The 27017-nt window shown below is 34.4% G+C and overlaps 3 protein-coding genes across 5 annotated transcripts in view; all 3 read left to right on the top strand.

Annotated features, from left to right (window-relative positions):
• Positions 1-4824, top strand: part of LOC128984924 (uncharacterized) — a 29869-nt gene extending 25045 nt beyond the window's left edge. Inside the window, exons 2-3 of the mRNA XM_054404293.1 lie at positions 298-396; positions 2077-4824. Coding sequence (XP_054260268.1) covers positions 298-396; positions 2077-4133 — 2156 coding nt within the window. The 3' untranslated portion in view covers positions 4134-4824. The remainder of the gene's footprint in view (positions 1-297; positions 397-2076) is intronic.
• A 1440-nt stretch (positions 4825-6264) lies between these two features.
• Positions 6265-12942, top strand: LOC128984923 (probable cytochrome P450 6w1). The gene is made up of 4 exons (XM_054404292.1): positions 6265-6312; positions 9701-9866; positions 10812-10991; positions 12794-12942. Exons 1-4 carry the CDS (start codon positions 6265-6267, stop codon positions 12940-12942), a joined length of 543 nt encoding a protein of 180 aa, XP_054260267.1.
• Positions 12943-18395: 5453 nt separating this feature from the next.
• Positions 18396-26784, top strand: LOC128987291 (uncharacterized). 3 transcript variants are annotated; one of them, XM_054408060.1, is made up of 6 exons: positions 18396-18478; positions 19322-19373; positions 21456-21560; positions 21701-21903; positions 23188-23230; positions 26244-26784. In XM_054408060.1, the coding sequence occupies exons 1-6, from the start codon at positions 18443-18445 to the stop codon at positions 26693-26695; spliced, it is 891 nt and encodes a 296-aa protein (XP_054264035.1). In that variant the 5' UTR covers positions 18396-18442; the 3' UTR covers positions 26696-26784. The 3 variants fall into 3 exon arrangements, with proteins under 3 accessions (XP_054264035.1, XP_054264034.1, XP_054264036.1); XM_054408059.1 differs by having other exon boundaries at positions 21456-21662; positions 21746-21903; XM_054408061.1 differs by lacking the exon at positions 21701-21903 and having other exon boundaries at positions 21456-21667.
• The last annotated feature ends 233 nt before the right edge of the window (positions 26785-27017 follow it).

Here is a 27017-nt window from a genome sequence, read left to right as displayed (position 1 = left end):
TTGTACGTGCTGGCCATCACCGGCTATCACTGCCACTGACTACACAAAGCTCCTTAGATTTGACCTGATGAAGTTCTAAGGAACGAAATTCGCCATATCAACAACTGAGGTTGGGAAACGTAATCATTATATTTTATCATAAATTGTTTTTTAATTTACTGAAGTAACTGTAAGGCTGAGGCAGATAGTCTATGTTTGTTAATTGTCCCTAATTATGCATACCGAATCATTTTTTTTTTGCAATAAAGAAGCTTTGTAACATCTTATAAGGTGTTAATTGAAGGGGTTTTGTTCCAGAAGATGTGAGTTTGTCCAGTACGATGTCGCCCTGGAGATGTCTACTACTGCTTGTTCTACATTTAGCTTTCTCCCCTTCCTCCGTGGCACCTACAACTAGTAAGTATTTTGGTCATACATTCAAAATTTAATATAAACGAAAGTCTATAAAAAAACTATTTTTATTTGTTTTATTTAACAGCATGTTGGCTTAGCAAATGAAATAATAGAGGAAATTTCGGCATCATCTGTTGCTTTAGCTTGTTCTAAATCAATCAATTAAATTGTAAAATGACCCCTAAAACGAGTTTTTGAGTGAATAAGTTAAAATTAACTATTGCTCATTGTATATATACAAGTTTTATATATATATATACAGGGTGATCAACTCAAGGAGGCCACCATTGGGATATCGAAAACGGTAAGAATTAGAGAAAACTTTAAATAGGGGACATTCCTTTATTTTTTGTGGCAGTAAAAAATATGATTTTATTTTTTTGAAATTCAGCCGCCATTTTCCAAAATGGCGGCCAACTTTGAAATTTCTTATGGAACACCCTATATTTTATCATGTTTTCGGATTAAACAGGCAATTTAAAAACTTTTTTATTCTTGACATTTTTTCGAAAAACCCACTCGTTTAGGAGTTACAGCCTATGGAAAAATGACTTCCGTTGTACATTTTACATCATGTAGCTCCTAAACAAGTAGGTTCATAGCGAAAATGCGATGAGTAAATAAGTCAAAGAAGTCTTAATATTGCATCCACATTCCATAAAGACCATAAAATACACAGTTTTCCACTTTTCAAGTTTGCCGCCATTTTGGAAAATGGCCGCCATTTTTAAAATAATAGAATTAATAGTTTTAACGAATTTTATGGTCTTTTTGGAATGTGGATGCAATTTTAAGACTTATTTGACTTATTTACTTTTCGAATTTTCGCTATAAACCTACTTGTTTAGGAGCTACATGATGTAAAATGTAAACCGGAAGTCATTTTTCCATAGGCTGTAACTCCTAAACGAGTGGGTTTATCGAAAAAATGTCAAGAATAAAAAAGTTTTTAAATTGCCTGTTCTATCCGAAAACGTAATAAAATAAAGGGTGTTCCATAAGAAATTCCAAAGTTGGCCGCCATTTTGGAAAATGGCGGCTGAATTTCGAAAAAATAAAATCATATTTTTAACTGCCACAAAAAATAAAGGAATGTCCCCCATTTAAAGTTTTCTCTAATTCTTACCGTTTCCGATATCCCAATGGTGGCCTCCTTGAGTTGATCACCCTGTATATATATATATATATATATAAGTTCAATGAAAACTACTATAGGAAACTTAGAAATTGCCATTACTGTATTATGAATTCAGGAGAGATGGGCGTGGATTGAATTTACGGTAGTTTGTAATTTTATAAGGAATGCCGACATTTAAAAAGGTGAATATTTTTGCAACGCGAATTAAAAACCAGTTAGTCTACTTGGTTGTAAAGTTTTCCAATGTTTCAATTCATTTGAAAACTAGAAAACGAAACCACTACAAATACTAACTTTCATCACACTGCAAAACATTGGCAAATGTATGAGTAACGAATGTCTGTAAATTACAAACCAAAATGTATAATGATATACCAAAAATTATTCCGTTCGTTTAAAAGTTTAAAATCTAAATAAACTGTTTAGATATGAACATATTTTTAAAACGTATTCTTTTAAGCAACATAATGTAAACATAACCTTTCATCCATTTAATTATTAATCAAAATTAGTCTTTTAACTCATTTCTATATGATCTGTTCTAGGCTACACCCAGGTTAACCACGACGAACCCACCAATGCCGTGAAGGAAACTACCGTGACCTCCGACCAAGAGGACCTTCGGGCACCCGGGGTAGGAGAGCGGGACCTCCTATGGGACCACGTCGGGGATCTGACACAACACCTGGTCTTGGGGGCGGAGCCCTTCGGATCATCCACGCCTGGTGACCTGGAAAATGCAAACACTACGGCTACCATGGCCAACCAGATAGAGAACAGTGTCGAGGGGTCCAACTCCTCACAGACAGAGTACGTTTCTAAAGCTCCAAAAGGTGCGAGAAGAAATAACGGAGAAGAATCAGCTGCGACACCTCAGGTATTGATGACGTCAACAGATAAGTCAAGTGATGACTCTTTTGGGGAAAATCGAGCAAACCACTCAGACGTGCAGGGAAAATTGATTCTCTACCCGACGGATCGAAAATTAGAAAGTCACAACACAGAATCCGCAATGGGTAACATCACAAAAAATATAATGAAAAGTTTGTCAAACAAAACAAAAACTTACCGACCAAAAATTATTTATGACACTTCTGATCCGTTTTCTGTAATTTTCGGGGAGGTCAGAACGGAATTCAAGACAGACAAGTCAATAAATGTTACAAATGAGGAGAGAGAAAATATTATCGCAGGTCTTGCAGTTCGCAAAGTTCATGATCTATTGAAGAAGGAGGATAGTGGTAAAACAGTTTTCAAAGGGAAAGAAACAACGACGACGTTTAAAAATTTTGAAGTGCATAATTTTGAGGAGGAGGAAGAGCGTTTTGGGAGTGAACAAGAAGAACGTGAGATCACAGAGAGTAAAGAGGTTTTCCAATTTGGGAAAATAAAATCTAGACCTAGTGAGGACATTTTGTTTCCGAAAAACGATAGAGATCATCATGTGATACAAGAAAACAACGATTTGAGGAATGCGGAACAAAGTGCGGACGGAAACCAAAAAGAGAAAAATCTATTCAAGGAATGGGATACAGTCAGTGAAGAACAAGAAAAAATGTTGGAAGACATGGTTATAAAAGGACACGATCAAATGGACAGTTCCAATCGAGATGTGATTCCTCCTCCTGGACGATGGTTCATACTTCTTCTAGCTGGAAATTCCACAATTGTAAAACTGAGACAAAAGGATTTTGCAAAGTATCTCAAACTAAACCTAGCAGCAAGACTGAGCTTAGAATATGATGAGGTGAAGGTAAACAGAGTTATCTTAGCACCTCCTCGACTGATGGTCAATGTTAGTGTAGTTCCTGCAAACGAAGGGGGCAATCAGGATCTGGACGAAGAACTAGATCTCGAGGACAAGATTTTCGGAGAGGAAGAAGCTCCCTTGCATAAGCTCGCCGAGACAAACGCGACTCTTTTAGAGCTCTCTGGAGAAGAGTATCATGTAGTACGATTTCTATCACTGAGGTCACAACAGCCTATCCAAATGGAGGATTCACCATCAGCCACTTCCATGATAGTAAACGACCGCCACATGGACATTGAGCTGATCATTTATGTGATCGTCGGAGGAACATGTGCTTTAGCGATTCTCGTTACGTTCTTCTTCGGACTTTGGAGGTATTTACGAACTGCTGCAATCAACTGGCCCTGGTCTGGAGCGAAACCACGGTTCACACCTCCATGGAGCCTTCCAAGGCATCAAAGAATGGGAGAAGAACCAACTCCATCCATCGGAGGTCCCCTGACTGTGATTTACTCCGGAAACTTTGTGGACAGAACTGCTCCAAGCTCTGGTTCATGGATAGACGATTGTCAACCTCCATCCATTCCCGATCCGTTGGAGAGCACCAGACAGCCAGTTTACGGATTTGGAGCTTTGAGTAACTCAGCACTCCCGGAGATTTGTGACTCTTTCTCCAACATAACTCATGAGAGTCCCAGGTTCAACTTGGACAACAAACTGCACATTCTCGGCTGCCGTCCCAACCACTTCCTACTTCCCCACCAGCCCGCCAGGAGCGCTAGTGATCACAAGAACACCTTGGATGTCAGGATACAGGGAGTAGGGGTCGACAACCCCAACTACCAATCATAGTTGCAACAAACTATGGGTGTATAGATTTTGTATGCGAGTATGTAATATAGTTTTCAGACAAATCAGACTGTGCTAGCGTATTCGTTGTATAAAGTCGAATGCTACTTGAGATCTTCCAATAAATTTGTCGTTACCATCGGTACAATAATTAATCATTAGAGAAATATTGAAATGTTATTTTTTAAGTCAAATCTGTTATATTTTTGCCCTTTTAGTGAACAGAGTATAGACGGCTTTAGAGGAGGTTCAAATCGATAGATTGTTGTTACTTGGCTGAAAATATGTTTAATCGTGCATAGTTAGATAGGAGATAGAAAATTGGTTGATAGAACAGTTTAGGATTTTCTAATTAGAATCAGAAAACTTGATATTATCTACAGTTGCAATTGGCATATGTTTTCCCTCATAAGTATCTCCAAAATGTTACCCCTTATGTGCCTGTATGGTTACTGTACAGCTTGATTTAGCGTTATGTATCGGTGAATCCTCTACGTGGCTCTATGTTACCGTTTATCCACTAATGTTTGGTGTTATCCTTTCTGGTAGTTGATTTGCATTCCTCAGCTGGCATTATTGCATTATCAGGATGTTGAAGATAACTGTACAATGGTGTAAATAGTACCGTGAGTGATATGTAATTTAGTCTAAGTTTGCTAAAATATAGTCTTGAATCTTACTGTTTTATTATAAATCTGGTTTTGTTCCTGGTCCTTTTCCAACATAATAAAAAGTCTTCTTGGAAAAGTTTTACTAGATTTTAGAACTTTGATATCAAAGCAAAGGAACATTGTTCTTTGAAATCTTGGAAACAATTAACACATAATACAAATTGCACATAAACTTTATTACCGAGCCTTATTAATATGATTTAGCTATCAATCTACATTAACTAACGAAGTAAATGACAAACTCTTGTATCAGCATTTAAAATGTTTTCACAATTTTCTATCATCTATTTATTGGTTTAAATGTAAGAACATTGAGAACTCATTTCGAATTATTAAACTTTTTATTAATTACATTATTTATTTTCATAGCATCTAGCTTATGAAATAAAAAAAATATCCATTACATTGTGATGAAACGTTTTTGAGATTTGAAAACTACTCTATAATGAACCCAAACCTTTCCACAGATTATTCTCTCAATACCAAGTACAAGAAAAGAATATTTTACACATAGTTGAGGAGAAATTGAAGGTAAGCTGATCTGATAGTGTGTGAGTATTTTGTCCTGGAGTGACGGAGCTCTAACCTACTGAAAACCAACTATTTGTTTCTAAATAATAATGCTGGGTAGCCGTTTGGAGCTATCTTAAAACTATAAGAGTTCCAATTCGAAAAACCAGAAAAGAAAAAGTCCTTCAGGTAAAGATATTTAAAAAAATCATGTAACACAAGGTTTGATTACCCTTTAAAGAATAAACTTATTTTCATACACTATACTATCTAAATTCTGTAAAATACTTTTTAGTTTTGTTTCTAAATATAGATACACATTACCTCGTGGTGACAATGTACACTAAAACTCTCTTTAAAAGAGAACTGTTAATGGAAAGACTCCTTGTGATTTTTAACTCCTTTGTTATAGAGTTAACAGCACGTACTTCTGCTAATGGCCATTAAGCCGTTACGAAATCTGACTCTGGGCTAAATCACACCAGAAATCCTTACATAGCTTGTGTTACCCTCTCGCACATTTGTCGTAGAGCTGCAGTTTTTAATGTAAGCTACGAGATGAAAATCTTTAACGTTTAAAATTCATTTAATAACTTCTTTATCAGCCTCCTACTTGTTATTAAATTACCTAAAAGTACAAAAATAGTGAAATAACACTTGTAACTAATACATTTACTGAGTTTTAAATATATTTATTAAATATATATACTGTTTACACACAATACAGTAAATACGTATAAAAGATGGTAAGTGATCAATTTCAATTGGACACTCGAATGTCTGATGATGATTGGAGTGTCCAATCGAAATCGATCACCACATACCATCCTGTATATGTATTTACCGTCTTGAGAGTAAAAAGTATAAGTGTAAATATATTTATTACACGTGTTATTTGACGTATTTTTGAAATTTCAAATACATTTACATTTTTAAATGAATTTTTTTAATACATGGTCGAACAGACGCTGATTGGGCCCGAGACGCAGCGCCGGTTAAAGGTGAGTCCTTCTCGAGTGTTTAAACGGTTGAATGCATTCTCCATCTTACTTAAATTTCCATACGAACTCTAAATTGTGGACTATTAGCAAGACGTTCGTGATTTAAAAAAATGCTCAACTTTTGACAGCACGAAACAGCTGTAGTCGTACTACCAAGGCTTGTTTGGAGGGCAACCAGTTAGTCTATAGCAGTTTACGGAGCGATCGCGTAACCTGAAAGCGTACACTATTTCAACAATCACTACTCATAACGTCTAAGAGAGGTTATGTTTCAGTTTATAACCTCTCATTGCCACTGATTGGGATGCAACGACTCATTGTCCCAACCACTTACTCATTTGTATGATAAATTTAATTGACGTAAACAGCTGATAAGTTGATGTTATTACAAGCATTATAATTTTACTTTTTTTCTCCTAATCCTTGAACCTTATGGGTACCAACTTGTACTGCAAAGTAACAAAATAATGCCATTTAGTAAGTAAAAAATCCTGTTAAGTGAAAACAGTATTTACTGTGCTAGTTTAAAAATCAGTCGCAGGTAAAACCTATTTAAGTTAAGTAAATTAAATTCATATCAGTTTCATCATTGTGTATATCAGTTGTAAAGGCCTTATATCTAGCTAACAATATTGTACACAAATGAACAGAAATTAATAAACCAACAATTTAACTCATAGGATGTTCAATTCAATTTACAGCATACTAAAGACTTTAAATTAAATCTTGTTTTAGAACTAAGAAGAATTAAATTGATGTTGAGCAATATGTTCAGGTAATTTAAGCCGGCGAAATGAAAGACGCATGGTCAAAGACAGAGAGACGGTTTAATTTCTTTTTCTCTTTGTTGAAACACTAAAGGATCTTTTGTCTCCTCTCTTTGTGCTTTGTCTCTCTCCTTGGTCCTTAGAGGCGGGCTTTTATTTGTAGAGGTTTACTTCAGATCTCTGCTGAGAAGGCTGTAAAAGTGTGGATTAAACTGGTAACTGCTGTAGATAAGACTATTTTCATTCACGTTGATCTTTTGTTTTTCAAATTTTCTCTCAGGTGTTACATAGTAAAAGTGTGGTATCATTGTAACAGCTTTAGACAAGATTGTTGAATTAAAAACGTTAAGATTTCTCTTTTCTCAGGAGCTACGTAGTAACAATACTATTTTATAACGTTTCACAGCTTTTGTGAGAGACGGTTGACCACTAGTTTATTACTGAACAACAGAAATTAAAACAGTTGCAGATACAATACTAATACGACAGTTAATTATGTGTGAATTTTAAATTAAAATTTACCTAATGAATGAAGCAGGTTGAATTCGAGCAGGTTAATTATTCAAGTATTTCTTAATCTTGTCATATCTCTGCGTTATTTGATTAAGAAGGCCCACATCAATAAATCCAATTCAATACTCAAGTTTTGCTCATAAATACAATACGAAAATTATAATTTTGTGCATTCTGCTTCATAATAATTAGTACGAAAACGATTGAATGTAAAAAAAAGGAAAAAAATGAAATCTTTAAACACCATTGCAAACTGATAAAAGTAAGATCCTTTCTGAGGTTAGTGTTTGTTTTTCTGATGGCAATGAACTGAATACACAGGATATTATAATAAAATGTAATCTACTGAAGTTAGCTTCAGGATCTGATGTTTTTGTGAACAGTTAAAAAAATAAGCAAACTTAGTACAATTTTAATAACTTTGTTATATGATGAAAGAGGAAGAATATTCTCGAAAACTAGGTCTTTTGCTGGTGTTATTTTTTATTCATAATAATAGCAGCCAAAGAAATAAAGGCATATCAGTTCCACTTGTTTGACAGATATACTATTATCAGTTTTCAATTTGTACTACAGATTTGTCTTTAGAAACTATTGAGTAGTAGAGTATTCATGGAACAAATGGAGGCTCATTAGAGACAGCATAGAGCGGAAGAAAATTAGGAAAATACAAATGTAAGAAAATATCCGTACAGTGTTTACTTTTTCCTTCGATCATAAGAAAAGCCCATCCTCAAGAAAAAACTGCAATTCCAATTCCCTCATTTTATTCTCTATTGGCATAAAACTGGAACAAAACTAACGAAAAACTGTTTTGTACGAATAAGTTTAGTCAGGTTAACAAGAAAATAGTTCTAATTTGTTGAAGTGGTTCCTCTGGCCTTGACGATGCGTTGATCCTTCTACACAGGATTATGAACCCAAGATTTTAATCAACAATAGCAATTATTTAATTTTATCTACTCGCAAATCAAATTTGGACCTCAGCCAGAATTATACCATGCAGCAAGGCGGAAAAGGCCACACATGAACTATTTCAATGGTTCGCAAAAACTCTTTTAGTTAATTAAGTATTTAGAGACAAAGTTAATCCTAGTGTTATTATAATAATACTGTACTAAAATATTATTAAAATTAATAATAAGTGAGTTATTAAGGGCTATCCCATCCTTCCCGCTCGAAGCAGGTATCAAAGGGACCACGTGATTTCAGAACGACGTAAATATATAAAAGTTAAACTTTTTCTACCAACGTTCTCTGATTATCATACTTATTTACATACATATGCATACATATAATAGACAACATACGTCACTGGAATGACGAAATCATTTTTGTAAATTTTTGTAATTCAAAAAGTGGTTAGTGGCCTCGAAAAGTCCTGGATTCTTTTCGTTCACATGGGACTGTGTTTGGAATATATCAACCATAGCAAGAGATGAGCCAGTGCAGCACAGGAATGGACTGCACTGATGGATTTTATATGGAGACATCAGGGTGTGAACAATTTGGAAACACCTTTGATATCACTTTCTCGAACAATCCGTCTCGCTACGGACTTACCCTCTAATTTAGCATTAGAAACAGTCACATATTCCACAATAAGGTAAATATTCCTCATTCATCCGACATTGATTCTAATGAGACTGTATTTATTGGGCACCGATACCCTTGGACTCACGGTAGCAACATGTCTTCAGCTCCTTGGAAAACGTCAGGATATACAGGTAGTACTTTAATAAAGAGTAGTATTGATGAGTGATTGTGTATATAACATTGTGAAATGTCTAACATATAAACTATGTTAAAATTATGACAAATTCTACTAGAGAACTTATGTTTAAAGGTAGTATGGTAAAATTGTTTACAAAAATTTGACAAGCATTCACATTGGTATGTTAATTTTGTTATCTTCAAATTTACGGTTTATATTTTCTATGTGAAATGTAAGTTTGTTGTGAAATGTAAGACAAGATTACATTTTACTAAGTAATTTTTTAAATATGTATCCAAGAGAATGCGTTTCACAAACAATCTTGTTAATCACATCCTTAAAGTTTACATTAACACAGTTCAACCACATTATTTAATAACCATTATTTTTACAGGATCGGGTGTTTGAAGATATCCGCCTCACAGTAGGACCCACGGATAACGTCACAAAAGAACATCTTCAGTCAATGACATACCTTGACCAATCGTACAAGGAAACTCTGCGATGGGCAGTTATAATACCTTACGTCCTTAGAGAAGCCACACAGAATGTCAAACTGAGTACGATATTTATAATTCAAAAATTAGTATTCCCCTTCTTTTGAAATGTTTTAAGCCCAACCAGGTGTTTTACTGTACCTTACTATACTAAGCACTTTGAATCAATGTAAATCAATAAAGAAATGTTATTTAACAATATATTAAAGGCTTTAAGTTATGATACAAATTGCCGAAAAGATCCAGGTACAGTAATCATGAGTTTTTTTTTCTGAACATTTCATGAAGCTTATTGCTAATATTTTAAAAGGAAACTACAGAAATGTTTAATTGGATCATGTTATCTAAATCATCCTTGAATGAAGTTTTTTTTTAAATAGGACAGTTCTTGGACCCAAACTTATAAACTGTATACATTTTCAAAGAGTTAACTATTCAATATTTATTTTGTATTCGTCCCATCTTATTAAAATATGAAAATCAGTATAAAAATCTGTAGGCACACACAATTTGGATAAAGAAGCATATTAAATACCTAAGTTGAAGCGAAGCTTACAAATGAATTACGCTTATCGCCAACTTCCACTGGAGTAATTCTCTATTTTAGCTCTGCAACAAAAAAGTAAACTCATGAGTTGTGCATACACCAGACGTTGTAGAATCCTACAATTTACGGTGCTTAGACAAAGCCTTAGATAACTCAAACATCCATTAGACTTCGACATTTAAATTCTATTAAAATACAAGAAATGGTTAACCAAAAGCAGAAGTAAATGCCTGTATCTAAAATGTTGCAGCATACAGGTATTGTACTGTTTTCAACCAGTTCGCAGTACTACTGTCGCTCTTAAGTGTAAGTTTCTATTATGTTAGTTCTGCATCAAGTGGAGTGGATGTCAACGTTCAAATTTATATAACATAGGCTATTATGATTAGTTGAGATTGCAACGATAACTACTATGGAATTTTTCACTCTAAAAGAATTAGAAGTTATCACACTTTTTTCAGGCAACTGCACTATCCCTGCTGGAAACTCTGTGGTTGTATGTCTAATTGGACCATTGAAGGACCCTAATATTTATCCGAACCCGGACCAGTTTGACCCTGACCGTTTCTCTGTCGGCAACACCACCCCTACCAGTCGCGATGCATTCATCCCCTTTAGTTCCGGCAGCAGAATGTGTATTGGTAAGCACTTTAGACTCTTCTTTTTTGTCCTACAAATAAAAAAAAAACTACCTAAGCCCTACATCTCATACTTTTAAATTAGTTGCCTTCGTGGCAGAATGTCAAAACTGGTTATTTATTATATTTACAATAAGTAAACACCTAATAACCATAGCATAATACGTGCAAATTAATTCCTCGTGTTGTAATTTAGTCCTGCTTTGGAAAATGGAGTAGAAAGTAAAAGTTTACAAAGATGAAAAATATAAAATATTTTATTTTTAGCTAATCAATATTTGGGGTATTTTTTAGTTACTATCATTTATTTAAATGAGAGCTAGGGGTAAAGCCACCAGGTGTAAAGCCACCAGCTGTAAAGCCACCAGGTGTAAAGCCACCAGGCGTAAAGCCACCCGAGGTAAAGCCACCAGAGGTATAGCCATCAGAGGTAAGGCCAGGGGTACATCCACCAGGGGTAAAGCTAGGTGTAAAGCTAGGGGTAAAACTAGGGGTAAAGCTACCTGAGGTGAAGGTAGGGGTAAAGCCACCTGACGTAAAGCTAGGTGTAAAGCAACAAGGGGTAAGGCCTCTAGGTGTAAAGCCATCAAGGGTGAATCCACCAGGTGTAAAGCCATCAGGTGTAAAGCCATCGGGCGTAAAGCCCCCAGAGATAGAACCACGAGGGGTAAAGCCACCAGATGTAGTAAAGCCTTGGTCCTCACAGTATTCTGTATCTGTTTTAACTAAAAAACAAGCTTTTTTATAGAAATATTACGGCAAAAATTCAGGAAAAGCGTTTATTATTTAAAATTATAACGTTACTAGCTGTACCCGCGGGCTTTGCCCCGTTTAACTTCACAAGTGAGCTCGTTCGCATGGCTCAATCACGTCCTGGTTGAAGTTCGTTCGTTCTCTCACTTGCCTTCAGGTTAGCTCGTTCGCTACGCTAACTCGCTTCCAGGTTGAAGTTCGTTCGCTACGCTCACTCACCTTTTGGTTGCAAATTGGCTGTAGTCATAAATTTAAAAAAATAACAGTGCTGCACCCTGTTGGTAATCCTTTTAACTTTAATGCTATTGAACATCATAGAACAGAACCAACTTGTTTAAGTGAAACAGCTGTTAAGATTCATTAATTCCATTTAAATATGAGTACTCATAAGGTTAACATGGGAAAATCCAGAGCCACTGGGGCGGAGCCCGAAAGCCCGATCAGAATAAAAACTACTTAGTTTTCCTATTTAATGCCGAAAGAATCAGTGTACCGAATTTCAGCATCCTAGGTAAATGGGAAGTGGGAGAATTAGTGATGAGTGAGTGAGTGAGTGAGTGAGTCAGTCAGTGAGGGCTTTGCCTTTTATATATTTAGATAAGAAGCCTAAACGTATTTTAAAAGAGTGTTTTTATCTTTAGCTACATTATAATAAAACTGAAGCATCTATTCATTCCTAAAAATTGTGATACACCTGTATATGTATATTTGGTGAGACCATTTGAAACTTATGTAAAGCGAAACCTACTAATACAGTTTTAGACAATTTTTCGTTTTTAACTTTGTGTTGACGTTTTCTCTGAGAAATAAACAATTATTTGACAAAATTATAGGCAACTTTTTTAATTTTATGAACATTTTGAAAATAAAGCAGTCTGACAACACTACTGTGACCACCTTTGGATTTCCCCCCCCCAAAAAAAAAAACAATTTCATTCAAGTAATACTCACATGAAAAAGCCTTTACATAGACCAGTTTTAAGTACCGTCATTCTTATTCTATTCTCAAAGTGATTTAAGCTATATGAGCCTAAAACTTGTGTATGTTGTAGGAAAGACCTACTCGGATCACCTAGTCAACATAATACTTGTCCATATACTGCGTAGGTTCAGAGTGACTACGGATATGGACATTTACAATGTCAAGAAGTCTGGCTATAACACTAGTCAACACAGAAGGCTATTTTGTAGAACTGCATGACAGAAGCTGAAATAAACCCAAATTATTTGTCTAAATGATTTGAAAAAGATAAAAATGCAGCTATGTAAATATTGTCATTGTAAATAAATGTTTGAATATTTTTAATTTTATTTAGTTATCTGAGTTAGACGTATAAAATTAATGTGTTCAACATTAATTATATTACGTCAATTTAAAATCAATAATATGATAAACATTTCATTAAAAGGTGCTCTAAAAGTTACTATGGGACTAAAACATAGCCAGTAGCATGCAAAGTTCAATTTATTAAAATCTTAAACCAGCTGTAATCTTATTATGTGTCCAGTCGGTGTGCCTAAAGGCATAATTACTCTGAAACTTATTTTTGGAGCAGTGCCTTCAATATAAATACTGCATTTTGGATCAGCATATTTCAAATAGGCTCCTGTGGCGCGCCGCACGTCACCGCGTTCGACGGCGGGTGCCGTATGTTTGTGCGGCGGCTATGGCATCAGTGGGGGTATCAGGGCTACCAACTTAGGAACTTCTATATGTACTTCAATCCGTCAATCCGTACAAGGATCCGTCATATAACATACACAAAACCTGCAAACTGATGCTCAGAAGAGAAAAACAAAATCACATACCACACCGGCAACAGAAAGCGCCACTGCGCCACGCCGCAAAGTATAAAAGCTTACATATAACGCCATGCACCTCCGCACGTTTCTGCTGCTCGTAGGTGCGCCGTCGTGCTTCTAGCCAGCCGCAGCGGAATGCGGCGGCCGCAGAATATAAAAGCACCCATTTAACTCAATGCACTTACAGGGCCGTCGAACACGCCGAGTTTAAAAGGGGCCTTATGGAGCAGTGACGCCCGAAAAAATGCCTTTCAGAATGTCAAGAATCAATAAATTAGCTGCTCGTATGTCGTCTCTCATTCTCACTCTACCAAACTGGTAACATTCGAGAATATAAATTTTCCCACCTTCAGCCCTTTGTAATTCATTACATTTCCCCAACCTGTCGATACCTTTAATTTTGTAGGGAGTACATTATATTTTATTTAAATTCAATGCTCATACAGTTTTCAGGATAAATAAATTTGGAAATAATTGTCTACTTCAATAGCACTAAAAAATAATTCAAAGTTCTGATTTACTCCCGTTATTTATTATATTTATAAGAAAAAAATATAAAGATTATTATAAAGCCCAAAATATCCACACGTTCCTAAATTAAATTAATTAATTAATCACCTTAACAACATGTACATAAAACAGCCCCACTACAGCAATCCTGCAAACAAACCGAATTCCCATCTTCCTAAATCGATTTTTACTCAAATACCTACTATAAAATGTTATACTGACTTAAACCTTTGACTATTAATACCCATTTAAAAAATTTAGTACATAGGTTTGCTGCTACAAGGAAGGTAATAAAGTGTTTTTAGTGTAGTATTAATATTTTAGTATGAAATTAATACATTTTATAAATTTGATCAACATATGGTCAATAATAAGCAAACTACAACAGTTAACTTAATTTATTCATAAGAATAACATAGACATTTTAAATTTACAGTTTTTCTCTTGACCACTTAGCATATAATACGGTTTTTTTAAGCTCTACAAAATGGTTATGTAAAATTGTATGTTTTTACACAAAAAATAAAAAATAAATCAATTTTCACCCCATTAACCCAAGCCCAAGGGGAAACGGGTTAATAAGGGATACCGGGGGGGGGGGGGGGGGTTGATAAGGATAAAAACCCCGTTCCCATAGTTCGATCATGGGTCGTGAACTTGTTCAAATAAACTTTTGTTTAAACGTATATGCCAAATTTCATTAAAATCGGAAAATATTTGCTCGAGTAATCGTGGTAACAGACACACATTATATGAAAATGTGAATTTGAACAAGTATTTTGGCCTCAGGGGACCTTATCACGAAATTTTAAATCGATCCCGAGTCCAGTTCTTACCCTAGGGCAAACTGTAATATCTCATCCCTATAAGGGAACTTCTCTAAAACCCCTTAGTCCTATGGTTGTTTGTTAGGAGCCACATTGTAATTTTTACAAGTTTGATCCGATTGACATGTCTTAAACCGGTTATCCATAAGCATTTCTCTTCAGAAGTTTCTTCCTTTTCGTCCACAGTTGTAGTTGGTATCCTTTAATCAATCAATTTTATATCCTTGGTTGTTATGCGGGATCCTACGTCTTCAAGGTATTGTCATTTATGTATATTGTATAGATATAGGTCAGGCCAATATTATGTTTCAAAATAGCATAAGAGATTTTGAAAAAAAAGATCATCCAATGAGGAATATTAAAGAAGAAGATTATATTTGACGCCACCTGAGCAGTCGTAAGTGCAAACCCAAATTTTGTTAACCAGTTCCTACGACAAATTATAAATGTTGTCTTACACGTTTTTTCAGCTGTACTCTTGTATGGGTTGTGTAAAAAATTACAAATAAAAGTTTGATAACAAGTTGTATGTTTGAAATGGTCATATTTGACTTTTTCATATCACCATTACATTTTACTAATTTTGCCACAATATTAATATCAGCGAAGTACAGTTACGGTATACGATAACCGTTGGTATTTTAGGCTCGCTACTAATACATTTCAATAATTATTTACAGCTGACATATGTTTCGTTGCAATGCATATGTGTCGTTTGCGTAATTAGGACTACTGGCGAAGGTAAGCCTAAAAGTCATATATACGTAGTCGAGGGGCTATCAGAATAAATATTATTAAATTACTGTTTAAAAGTTTGCGGGAAGTCAATTCTTTTTATAATAAGCTATGGTTTAAATTATTTCCAGACTTATATTTTAGCGTTTTTACTTTTTATGTAAACACTTCAATCCTATTTAGACTAACGGACTGGCTTGATAAAAAAATTATCAACTATATTACTAAATAAACTAAATTTAGATTTAAATGTTATTCAATAGATAAAAAAATATTTAAAAAAACTACTTTACGAAAAAATGTTTTAAGCGTAAGTAAAAATATTTAACGGATCATATAAATTGCCAAAGAATATTTTTTTAACACGAATCAAACATTTTATTGATATGTCAATTCGTGAGGGAGGAAAAAACAAGATTTTTAAAACTTCCTGAAAGGACGATACACCGATACTGTGACTTGTTTAAATTTCAAAATAGGTTTGTGTCATAATTGGCCATATTTTCAACAAACGAACTTCAAATGTAGAGTACAATTTGAGGGTGCAACCGATAACTTAAATAACTTTTTGGATGTTGACAAACTAAATATTAAATGTATGAAAGGAGGTTATAGTTTCTGGCATAGTTTATTTAATTATTAAGAAGTATTTTTCTGCTTTAGATTTGAAAGAATCATTTTTTATCAGGATTTCTAAAGAGTCTTCAGATCTGTTTGCCTTTGGAACTCCTTTTGGTCGTTACAGGTTCGTCAGATGTCCAATGGGTTTATCCCCTGCTAGTGAATTATTCCAGCGAAAAAACAATGAAATATTTGCTGATATCGAGAATTTAAAAATCTACATTGATCATTTGTACATAACAGCCCCCCACCCAAGAAATTCATGACAAAACACTGGCTAAAGTGCTGGAAAGAGCTGTACAAAATAGTATAACATTCAATGAAAGTAAATTTCAATTCAGGCAGTCATCGATAAAGATTCTAGGCTTTGTTAGTGCAAAAGGCATTAATATAAATGATCAGAGGATCAATACCATAACTGAGATGAAACACTCTAAAAATGTTAAACAGCTGCAAACCTACCTTGGACTTGTTCAATACTTCATTAAATTTTTAACCAACCTTGCTAATATCTCAGCACCGATGAGGGAGTTAGTGAAAAAAGACTCCACCTGGAACTGGACTCATGATCACGGCTTGGCTTTTGAAAAAATAAACTTGCTTCTTACGAAAGCTCCCATTTTGGCTCATTTCGATCCTAATAAATCAGTTACAATCCAAACAGATGCATCCAAGTGTGGTCTCGGAAGTGTACTTCTTTCAGAAGGTAAAGTAATTTCTTATGCATCTCGGAGCATGACGGAAATACACAAACGCTATTCTCAAAAAGAGAAGGAATTACTGGCAATAGTATATGCTGTTGAGAAATTTCATTACTACATTTATGGGAAGCACACAATTGTTCAAACGGACTGAAGTGTCGTCACCCTGACGTACCTTCGTTGACACGGTGCTATCCTTATACACTGTAACTAAGTCACTACGTCACCCTGACGTCTTACACTACGGGAATCGGGAAGTTAATAAGCACTACGGTTTAACACTGTAAAACTGCTAACGACCGAACGGGCCGGAGTTACTCAGGATGGAAGCTGGCTATAACTGAGGTGTAGAGGTGTCGGTTAACATGGACTCATGGGTTGGGGAAGTGGCGTGACCCGATCGTCCAATAGCATTCGTTTATTCAAATATTATTAACTGGTAGTGGGAAATACAAACGGTTACAGTTCAACGTACATATTTAAATATTGCCAACATAGCCTTGTAAATTATTAAATAGTAAAAACTGTTATATTACTTATATAAATATATTACACGGACCATAAACCTCTTATCGGAATAATGAAGAAACCACTACACGAGGTTTCAGTTAGAATGCAGAGGATGTTGTTGAAATTGTTGAGATATAACCTGGAATCTCAATATTTGCCTGGTGCGGAAATGCACATTGCTGATTGCTTATCGCGGAATTATCTAGAAAACCTGGATGAAAGTTATAACAGTGATTTAGAGTTTCATGTCCATGAAGTTAGAGTTAATATCACACTATTAAATATAAATATTTGAGTAAAAAATCCAATTAGATAGATTAAAATTCGCTCATTCTGCAGGTTTGCTATGACGGTTATATTATTTCACGATCTTTTTTTAACTGACAAGACACGTATGAAGTCTAACTAAGCGGAACTGCTCCAGTGGAGTAGAAATATCTGAATGAATACCAAACAAAAAAAGGGTTTTATATTGAAAAAGTGTACAAATACTGTTGTAATCAATTTAAAAGAAAGTACTTAAAAATAAACGTCATTATGTTGATTTATATAATTTCCTCTCTTAATAAAAAAGGTCAGTAGCATAGACGTAGTGAATTATAGCATCGATGCTTAGTAGTCCTTTAGGATACAAGATATAAGACATGCATCCAGATGTTTGGTTATGGTTTCTAATGTAGCATGTTTTGAGCAATGAACATTTGTAGAAAATTAAAAAAAATAGACATTAGACATACAAAATAGTACATTTCACGGAATGTATTATTTGTGATAATGAAGCTTTTTTATGTGAAAATATTCATCATAAGAATAATGTTCTAAAGTTTATAAGAAAATAATACTGTAGTTTCATTGGATATTCTCCACCACTTGCACAACATACATAACCAACATGGCTGATCATTTAATGACCAGGTGTGTTTGAAAACGGCCGAGATCGACCTTGTAAGCTCAGTTAGCTTGTGGATTCGATAGATTCCAGTGAAATGAAAACATGAAGAATCTTTTGCTAGTATCTATTTATTTTCTGGTAAGCTAGTTTTATTTTTTTTTTTAGTACATCAATTCGTCAGTTTTATTGTGATTCAAATATATGAGTAAGATGTTTTAATATATTCATAACTCCATCTTGTAATTTAATTTACAACAATAAATAATATATATTTATTACGTAAGCCGATTCTTTGCGTCAAAATGGTGGTCGACTGGGAAGACTTAGAATGGCGGGAGAGGGCTCAAATTAAAGGTCTCGACCCCGTGACGGCGGGAAAAATAGTTAAATTTCCAAAATGCTAACACTAAATTTGATATAAACATAAAAATTGTCTACATAAGAATAGCATTAGAAGACATTTACTGCAGATTTTTGTTTACATCAATAAAGCTGATCGTGATTTCTCAAGCCAGTAAGCAATATTACATTTGGATTAGTCATTTACCAGTAAATTCTGCAATGTAGTGTATCTATATATATAAAAGGCAAAGAGTATACTTGATACATACATACTTCCTTTTTTATAAATATAGATATAGATCAATTAACTGTCAAGTCATGTTCCATAAATATCTATTTTTTCAATTTCTAATATTTAATTCCTGATAGCGAAAATCTCGCACGCACGGTCAGTAGCCTATGTGAGAGGCATTTCATATTAAATCACTACAGTATGTCAGTATATTATTACATATATATAGCTATTATTACATAACTATAAAATTGTTAGTGGCGAAGTATTTTAATACAATATTTTACTTTCTGAAATAAACACGATTTTGATTTGATTTGATTGACATGTTTTAGTAATTTATAAAATGTCTACATTTTAAACCCATAAAGTACTATATACAATTTAACATTATGCTTATGTTGTAGGTATTAAATTGGGAACGTAATGCTGAAGTCGCTGCTATAAAAGATGGTCAAGGTAGGATATTATTTTTATTGTAGTTCGTAGCATTTTCAATTTACATATAGATACTAGTAGTTACCCGGCGCGCGGTCAAAATCAAAATCAAAAACAAAATTTCTATTCATATTGTATGTACATACATGAACAGTGTCAAATGCCAATGTCATACTATAACTTATTTTTATGCGTTTTTATTTCACTTTGCAGAAAAGTAGAAATCGCATACAGTTTCATCGTTTATTTTTTCCATCAGACCACCTCAACATTATTTATTTAGTCGTTTTTACATAAAAAAAAACTCTTCAAATGAATAATAACTCTTTTGCAACGGATGATTCTTAACTAGTTTTTAAATTATTTTGGTTTATTTTACTTTTTAATTTCGTAAGAAAATGAATTAAATATTTTGATCCCATAAAGGTTTAATTTTTTTCAAAGAAGTTGAGATTATGTTTTTATAAATTTATAACATTCTTATTTCTAGTGTCATATGAATGGATATTTTTTCTAATTTCCAAATTGTGTAGTTGATTTTTAACACACATTCTGGTATATATTGATCATAGACAGTCAAAATATGTAGTTTTGAAAGTATAGCATGATCGTTGCTGCGCAAAAAACTATTATTTTAAATGGTAATTTTTCTTTACGATCATTAATAAATATGTATTAAAAAAAAGTAGAATATTTATTTTACTTAAATGCCTTTGGATAAAAATGTTTTTATTTTTTTCATTAGGTGTATAAATATATAAGTTTTTAGGCGTATCTATCACCACATGAGCACGCAACATACAGCTGTCCGTGAGAAAAGCACGAACTTAATGTATTTTACTAAATGTAAACCGGCGATAGTCAGGGATTGCCCTTGTGTCTTATAATGGTGATTGCGAAAGCAAGACGCAAAGTAAATTGCAGTCACTCGAATTCAAAGGGTAATTCGGATGAAAACATCGGTATTCTTAGGGTTAAGACTGTTTCTCCTTTAAACTTACCACTGATGATTGTTGCTTCGATCAAGTTTGTTGTCATTTTTTAAATCGTCAGTCTGGTTCCGTTGCACAGCTTGGGTGGATTTAAGCTTTGCATTATTATTATTAAAGTTATTTCTTTTAATGAAAGAAATGTAGTGGGTTAGTGACAAATTGGGAGACATTTGAATAACTGAGACAGCACGCACGATTATTGTTCACTTAATAATTTATGTTAAGAGTGTTTCAAATCATGACTAATACAGAATGTTGTGATTATTCAATCCAACAAAAAAGTTAGTGATAGTAAACATATGCTTTTAAACCATATTTATTTGTACTTTTATACTTTTACTTCATACTTTTTCAATGAAATGGTGACCATACAAAGTAGGTATTTTAAGCCAAGGATGAATGGAGATGAGTGTAGGATAAGTGACGCGATCTTGTAGTCTTGTTAGTAACTAAGGCCGACTTATTCCTTAGACACAGCTGTTAATTAATAGCCCATACAGCTAATGGCAACGAAGGGACCTACAGTTTATAGTAGAATCCGAACCACATTTTTGCCACGGTATATACGAATTGGTCTAATTTTCATTACAGTTCCAAAAGTCTGACATGTGACCTTTTAAAACCATCTGGGGCGGAGCCCTTTTGGCGGAAATGCACCAAACTTCAAACAAACCATCCTTGAATAATGCCTAATAATGCATGAAAGTACAATATGTTAAGCGGTTTCGGAGTCCATTGGGCATATACATACATACATACATACATACTTCCTCTTTTATAGATATAGATTAAAATATTATTCATTAATTGGCTGATACAATTTATTAAAATAAAAATGTTGTCTCTCTACTTTTAGCAAAATTGTATGAGGTAGGATTTACTACCCTAGTCGTAATGGTACTGTATTAGTCTAGTCAAGAACATGCTTAACGTATACATGTTTTAACGACGATAAATAGTTTGTTTAAAAATGATAATTTAAATTTTTTGGACTTATAGAACAGAATACTTATAGAACTTATAGAAAAAATGAAATGAAATGCCCTTTGGATGTAGTAATGCTGTACCTATTAGTGTTTTATGTTGTTTTCAAATTCGCATTGTATTTCAGTTTTACAAGACTGGTGGCTAGAGCAAGGAACGGGAACACAAATCGTATTCACTTCGGAGGTGCTGAACGCCGAAGAGACAGAGTATCCTAGCGACAACCACCAAGGTGTAGAGGGCGATATTCTCATAGTATGTGGAAAATACAATAAGGAGCCAGTAAACGATGAGGACAATAAGGACATTGTAAAAGCTGACATCTACAAAGTCGGTGGAGTATGGCTGGATTCTTGTATGATTTTAAAAAAGATGCATGTACTTCTATTAGAAGACTATACTGTCCTGAAATTATAGTGAAAGCCACTGAAACTACCATAACGTATGCATGGCACATCAAAGATGGACAGTTGAAATGTAAGAAAAGAACATATGTTGAACAAAAGAAAAAGACCTATGCTCTAGTAAATCGATCAGAACTAAAATATGTTGAATGTCCGGAAGGTTTGGAACAAGTGAGTTTAATGTCACATATGCGTACTGAATTTCTTTTTACTTAGGAAGCGTGATACACACCAATGATCAATGCACTTTCAAACGTTCTGTTTCAGCGATCGTTAAATTAGCTATGAAGACTTCAAATTTTAATTAATGTATACTGTGAGGTTGGAATACTGTATGTGATCTGGTATTGAATATTTTCTGCTAAAATCAACTTATTTAGCCTTCTAATGAAGAAGTGAAGGCCTACGACATTGTTTCCGGGTGACGAACGATTTTGATTACACCTTGCATTTATGACACTTGTGTCATATATAGTCATTCAAATGTGGCTGGTATGACCAAACAGTTATGAAGTATAATACGCCTATTTATTGTGCATCTATTTCGGCAACTGTACTTCGTACGGGGTTGGCGTATAAAAAATTCATATTGCAGTTATACTCGTGCGTTGCGTTTGCAAAGGGGGACGTGGTTTGAGAATTTTTTATATTTTGTTATCTACTGTATGCTATAGTATGACACATCTACCATAGCCATAATGTTCTACCACTGCCCCTAAACAATAGAAAAATTTAATTATCAAACATTTGCAAAATACCACAAATAATTTATTAAATTTAAGACATAAACATAACTGTAAACAATCCTACTCTGACACTTCTAATTTTTTGTTGCTGCTTACTTTTTACCTGTTGTCATCAATGGAAAAAATAATAGTGCTGCACCTATTGGAATATCCCGTAAATTTTTTATGCTATTAAATATCATAGAACCGTTTTGATCAATTGAAACAGCTGGCAAAATTCTTTAATTAATTTGAAATATGAATACTCATATAAGAATAACATGCAAACTCTAATATCAAATATCTCTTCAACTCTCAGCTCAATCAGTCCAGTAGTATTCACGTGGTGGAACTTCAGAGTTACACACAAACATAAATACTTTCACATTTATAATATTAGTAGGATATAAAAGTGCTAACTTACAGAAAAAGAACGTTCTGAACCAATAGCACTAATCTTGCTCTAAATTTAACCTAAAATATCACGTCCATAATCATCACGTCCTTGGTACAGATGATAAAATAATTTATAAACACGATATACTTAGGTTTTGTAGGCACAATTACCAAAATTTATACAAACACCAATAAGCTCACTACTTGTTTTGCAGAAAATATGTTAAACAACTAGGGCAAGTGATAGTGACAATTTCTGTTCCGATTTAAAAGGAGTTCTCATAAAGTTATATAATTATATGTTGTATGGTACATAATATATGTTTTTGTTTAGGTACTGAGATCCCCGTTGGTTGACAACCCAGCCTTTGGTATAGGTGAGTGAAGGGCTATCTATAGTTATTATAATCTAATTGTACAATATCGTGTTACTGTTTTCTTATTTAAAAAAAAAATTGCGTTTCCTAATATTCCTATAAAAGGTTTTGGATAATATCCTAACTATTGTCTGAATAAATAGATAAATAAATAAAAATTCCTTTATTTCCGAGCGTCTCTCAGTACAATTTAACTGTTTTACAGAGTAACTCAGGTCAAATACTAACTAAAAATACAACACTATTATAATAAAAGACATCGTGTGATAACATAGAAATAATACCACTATTGTATACTGTAAATACATTTTCTAAGTTTCTTTTAAGAGCCAGGACCCCCAGCTGTTTTAGGTCCAAGAGAAGATCATTTTAAATCTTTGGGCCAACGTAGGAAAGCCCTTTCCTACCCACTTCCAGGTACATTTTTTTTAAAGTGGAGCAAGGTGTTGTGCCGGGTCTCGCGTTGGGTCACCTCCCCCGTGCCACAAGCCTCTCCACCAAGTACTTACTTATTACAACTTACTTACTACTATTACTACACAAAGTATTACTTACCAAGTAGGCTCTTGCTGAACCAAGACTCGGTGGATGAGGCTACAAGTATGTGCCCTGCACACGGCATCCATTGACAGTAACCCCCGCATTTTCCCGGAAAGGGAATACCCACTCACGTATAAAAGCCAGGACCCTCAGCTGTTTTAGGTCTAAGGGAAGATCATTTTAGATATTTGGGCAAAAGTAGGAAAACCCTTTCCTACTCACTTCCAGGCGCTTTTTTTTAAAGTGGAGCAAGGTGTTGTGCCGGGTCTCGCGTTGGGTCATCTCCCCACGTGCCACAAGCCTTTCCACCAAGTACTTGAAGTACTGAAAGAGAATACCCACTCACGTTTACGGATACCGATGAACGATGATGAAACGAACGGCGGAGCTCTGCACTTTTTGCAAACGGGGCATCTCTTCCCTTGAGATGCCGTTGCCGTATGCAGGAAAACAGTAATGCAGCACTGACAACACTAGTGACTGTACCACCTGCAGCTTGGCTGTCTCTGGTAGGATGTTTTTGTACCCGTACAGACCACGCAGCCTTCCCAAAGCCACCTGGGAAACATAAGTAATGTGGTCCGAAATGTGAGGCCTCTGTCAAGTATCATACCCAACGTCTTGACGGTATCTCTCACCATTAATGGGTTTCCTGGTAGCTTGGGTAGTGGGTGGAGCAATATGAAGAACAGTGCATTTGTAAGCGTTCAATTGCAAACCATGTTTGCATGACCATTCACTTATTCTCTCCAGATCAGAGTTCACTCGCAAAAGCTTGCTCATTGGCATGAACCTCGTACGAGAAATGCAACTGGCAATCATCAGCATATGAATGCACGTTGCAGTGCCTCACACATCTGGACAGATTTGCAGTGTACAGGGTAAACAAAATGTGCTCCAGGAAGGCACTCCCCCCAGGCACACCCCTTGAGAAATCAAAGGGAGGTGAGATATCAGTACCCATTTATTTATTAAATCGATTACATAGTTATTATTAACAGAATTATTTAACTCCTCGTTGATAAGCAGGTTAATTAATAATCCCTACATGGATTTATTTTTGAGCGTGTGCTAATCCTGATTTACCTTTATAACAATGTACTGCGCGTGATAATTATTTAGTGGGAATCACGTGGAATATGTTTTTTACTAGCTCTTACTTATAATCGTAGCCCTGGTACAAATTCCTAAATATGTCAACAAAAAATTAAACATCAACCTAAAGACAATACAAATACACTGTGTACGATCAAAGAGTTAATAATTTTATTTCTAATTCCTTATGGGTTGTATAAAGGGTTTTTTTTCTAAACGTAATCTCAATTTCAAGTACTGTTAGAGACTGTTGACAAAACAAACTAATATGTTTTCTTACAGTTACCTGACAAAGCATGCTTTTTTATACTGATTATAGCACGCCAAGTAACTATCAGATATTGTGTTTTCGAATGTTGAGAGTTAACTTATAATAGGTTTGCAAGAATATCTGGAAAACAGCGCACTCAATATTAATCCATCTGTTGATCTGAATATAATGAGAATCTTGCCTTGAGAACATCGGTTTCTTTGCTTGATCTGAGGGACCTGATCAATGTTTACCATGGATGCTTTCAGCCTGTTATATCATATGGTATAGAGGTTTGGGGATGTTCCACACATGCAGACAACATATCGGAACAGAAACGAGCCGTTCGTATTTTATCTGGTCTCCCATCCTCGCACTCTTGTAGCGGAATTTTTCAAAATCTTAACATACTCACACTTTATTCCCTATATGTTTTTAAAGTTGTCCTTTTTATCAAGAATAAAATTGGGTCTCTTCCTGCTGTCGGAGATTGACATAGGTATCCCACAAGACATGGCTCAGATCTTCTTCTTCCACTAATCCGCCGGTCCCTGTCTGAAAGAGAAACTTTTACAGCGGGTATACAGATGTTTAACCGTCTTCCAACCAGTATAAAGGAATGTTTAGTCGAAAAAAAAATGAAATCATACCTTGTAAAAAAAGAACGGTACAGTTTTATCGAATTTATGTCTGGCTGATTATATCTTTATTTTTTATCTACTGTCTATCTTATTTATTAAATGTTATTAATTTAGTTCTCATTGACCACTGAGATGTATAATTGTAACAAATTGAACCTATTCTGAAAATAAATGACTTATGACTTACTTATGACTTAAGGTTTCAACTGACTACAAGATTCCCGAACGTAGAACGGGCACACAGCTAGTTTACAATATCCCTCAACCTTGAGATAGATGTGCATGCAAAAATGCATATCATTTGATTTTGTTATCAAACATCACTTTTAATATTTGGCTTGCGTAAAAAAAACATGCTGTATTTCAAAATGATTTTCTTTAACTACCTTCTGATAAAAGGCATTCACTTTCAACAACGTACATAGCTTATAATATTATGTGTCTTACAGTTTTATACTACATATAACTATGAAATATTAATTTTCAGTAAATATTTTGCCAAGTGGAGATAACTATTTTGACATGAGATACTTTGAAAACATGAAAATGTACCATCACTTAAAAAGAAGCCCTCAAACTAAGACTCTGAAAGTGGGAATATTATGGGGACTCTTATCTAATGATAGGATACAATGTAATGCCTATTGCCATGATATTAATGGTAACATAGATACAATCGTAATAGCTTCACTCATTGACGACACTGGCTTAGTTTTGGAAAGTTTTAGAGTGTCCTCTTGCAGTGGCTTACAGATTAAATCATCAAAAACCTCAACTGGATATAAAACGAAATTTATGCTCGAGAATAATGAATACTATGAAAGAGAAATAACAGTGGCCGTTACAGAGAGGAAAGAATACTATACAGCAATTAAACTGAATGTTGGAGACTTTATCACATCATCAAATAGACCATGGAGATGGTTATTTAGAAGATAAGGGAAAATCTATTTATAAAACAGTTTTAATCAAACTGTCCAACACAAGATTGTGTTACTGTATCAGCAAATAAAATATTAACGACTCTTGTTGCATTCTTTCATTTAAGATTACATAAATTCTCTTATGGAAATAACAAATAACTATATTTAATTTACATGTTGTAATTCAATTATAAATTAAATCAAACAAAATATGATAAAAATATGCAACAATCTTTTAGCGAATTTCCCATATAGGGAATAAGCTATTACCATAAGTTACTAAAACGCTTGTTAACCTTCCCGTAGCAGCAAACCTGAAACTTAAGTAGCCTCAGTTT

This window comes from Macrosteles quadrilineatus, unplaced genomic scaffold (genome assembly GCF_028750875.1).
Source record: "Macrosteles quadrilineatus isolate MER2022 unplaced genomic scaffold, UCM_ALF_1.0 Scaffold_2__2_contigs__length_208266976, whole genome shotgun sequence".
Classification (NCBI taxonomy): domain Eukaryota; kingdom Metazoa; phylum Arthropoda; class Insecta; order Hemiptera; family Cicadellidae; genus Macrosteles; species Macrosteles quadrilineatus.
This window is presented reverse-complemented; position numbering and strand designations above follow the sequence as displayed.

Bases quoted from the DNA above. Each gene is read 5' to 3' on its own strand.
- LOC128984923 (XM_054404292.1), top strand. From the start codon at position 6,265: ATGGTCGAACAGACGCTGATTGGGCCCGAGACGCAGCGCCGGTTAAAG. The intron at 6,313-9,700 runs GTGAGTCCTTCT...TTATTTTTACAG, and splicing joins AGACGCAGCGCCGGTTAAAG to GATCGGGTGTTTGAAGATAT. The intron at 10,992-12,793 runs GTAAGCACTTTA...TGTATGTTGTAG, and splicing joins CGGCAGCAGAATGTGTATTG to GAAAGACCTACTCGGATCAC.
- LOC128987291 (XM_054408059.1), top strand. From the start codon at position 18,443: ATGAAGAATCTTTTGCTAGTATCTATTTATTTTCTG. The intron at 18,479-19,321 runs GTAAGCTAGTTT...CTTATGTTGTAG, and splicing joins TAGTATCTATTTATTTTCTG to GTATTAAATTGGGAACGTAA. The intron at 19,374-21,455 runs GTAGGATATTAT...ATTGTATTTCAG, and splicing joins TGCTATAAAAGATGGTCAAG to TTTTACAAGACTGGTGGCTA.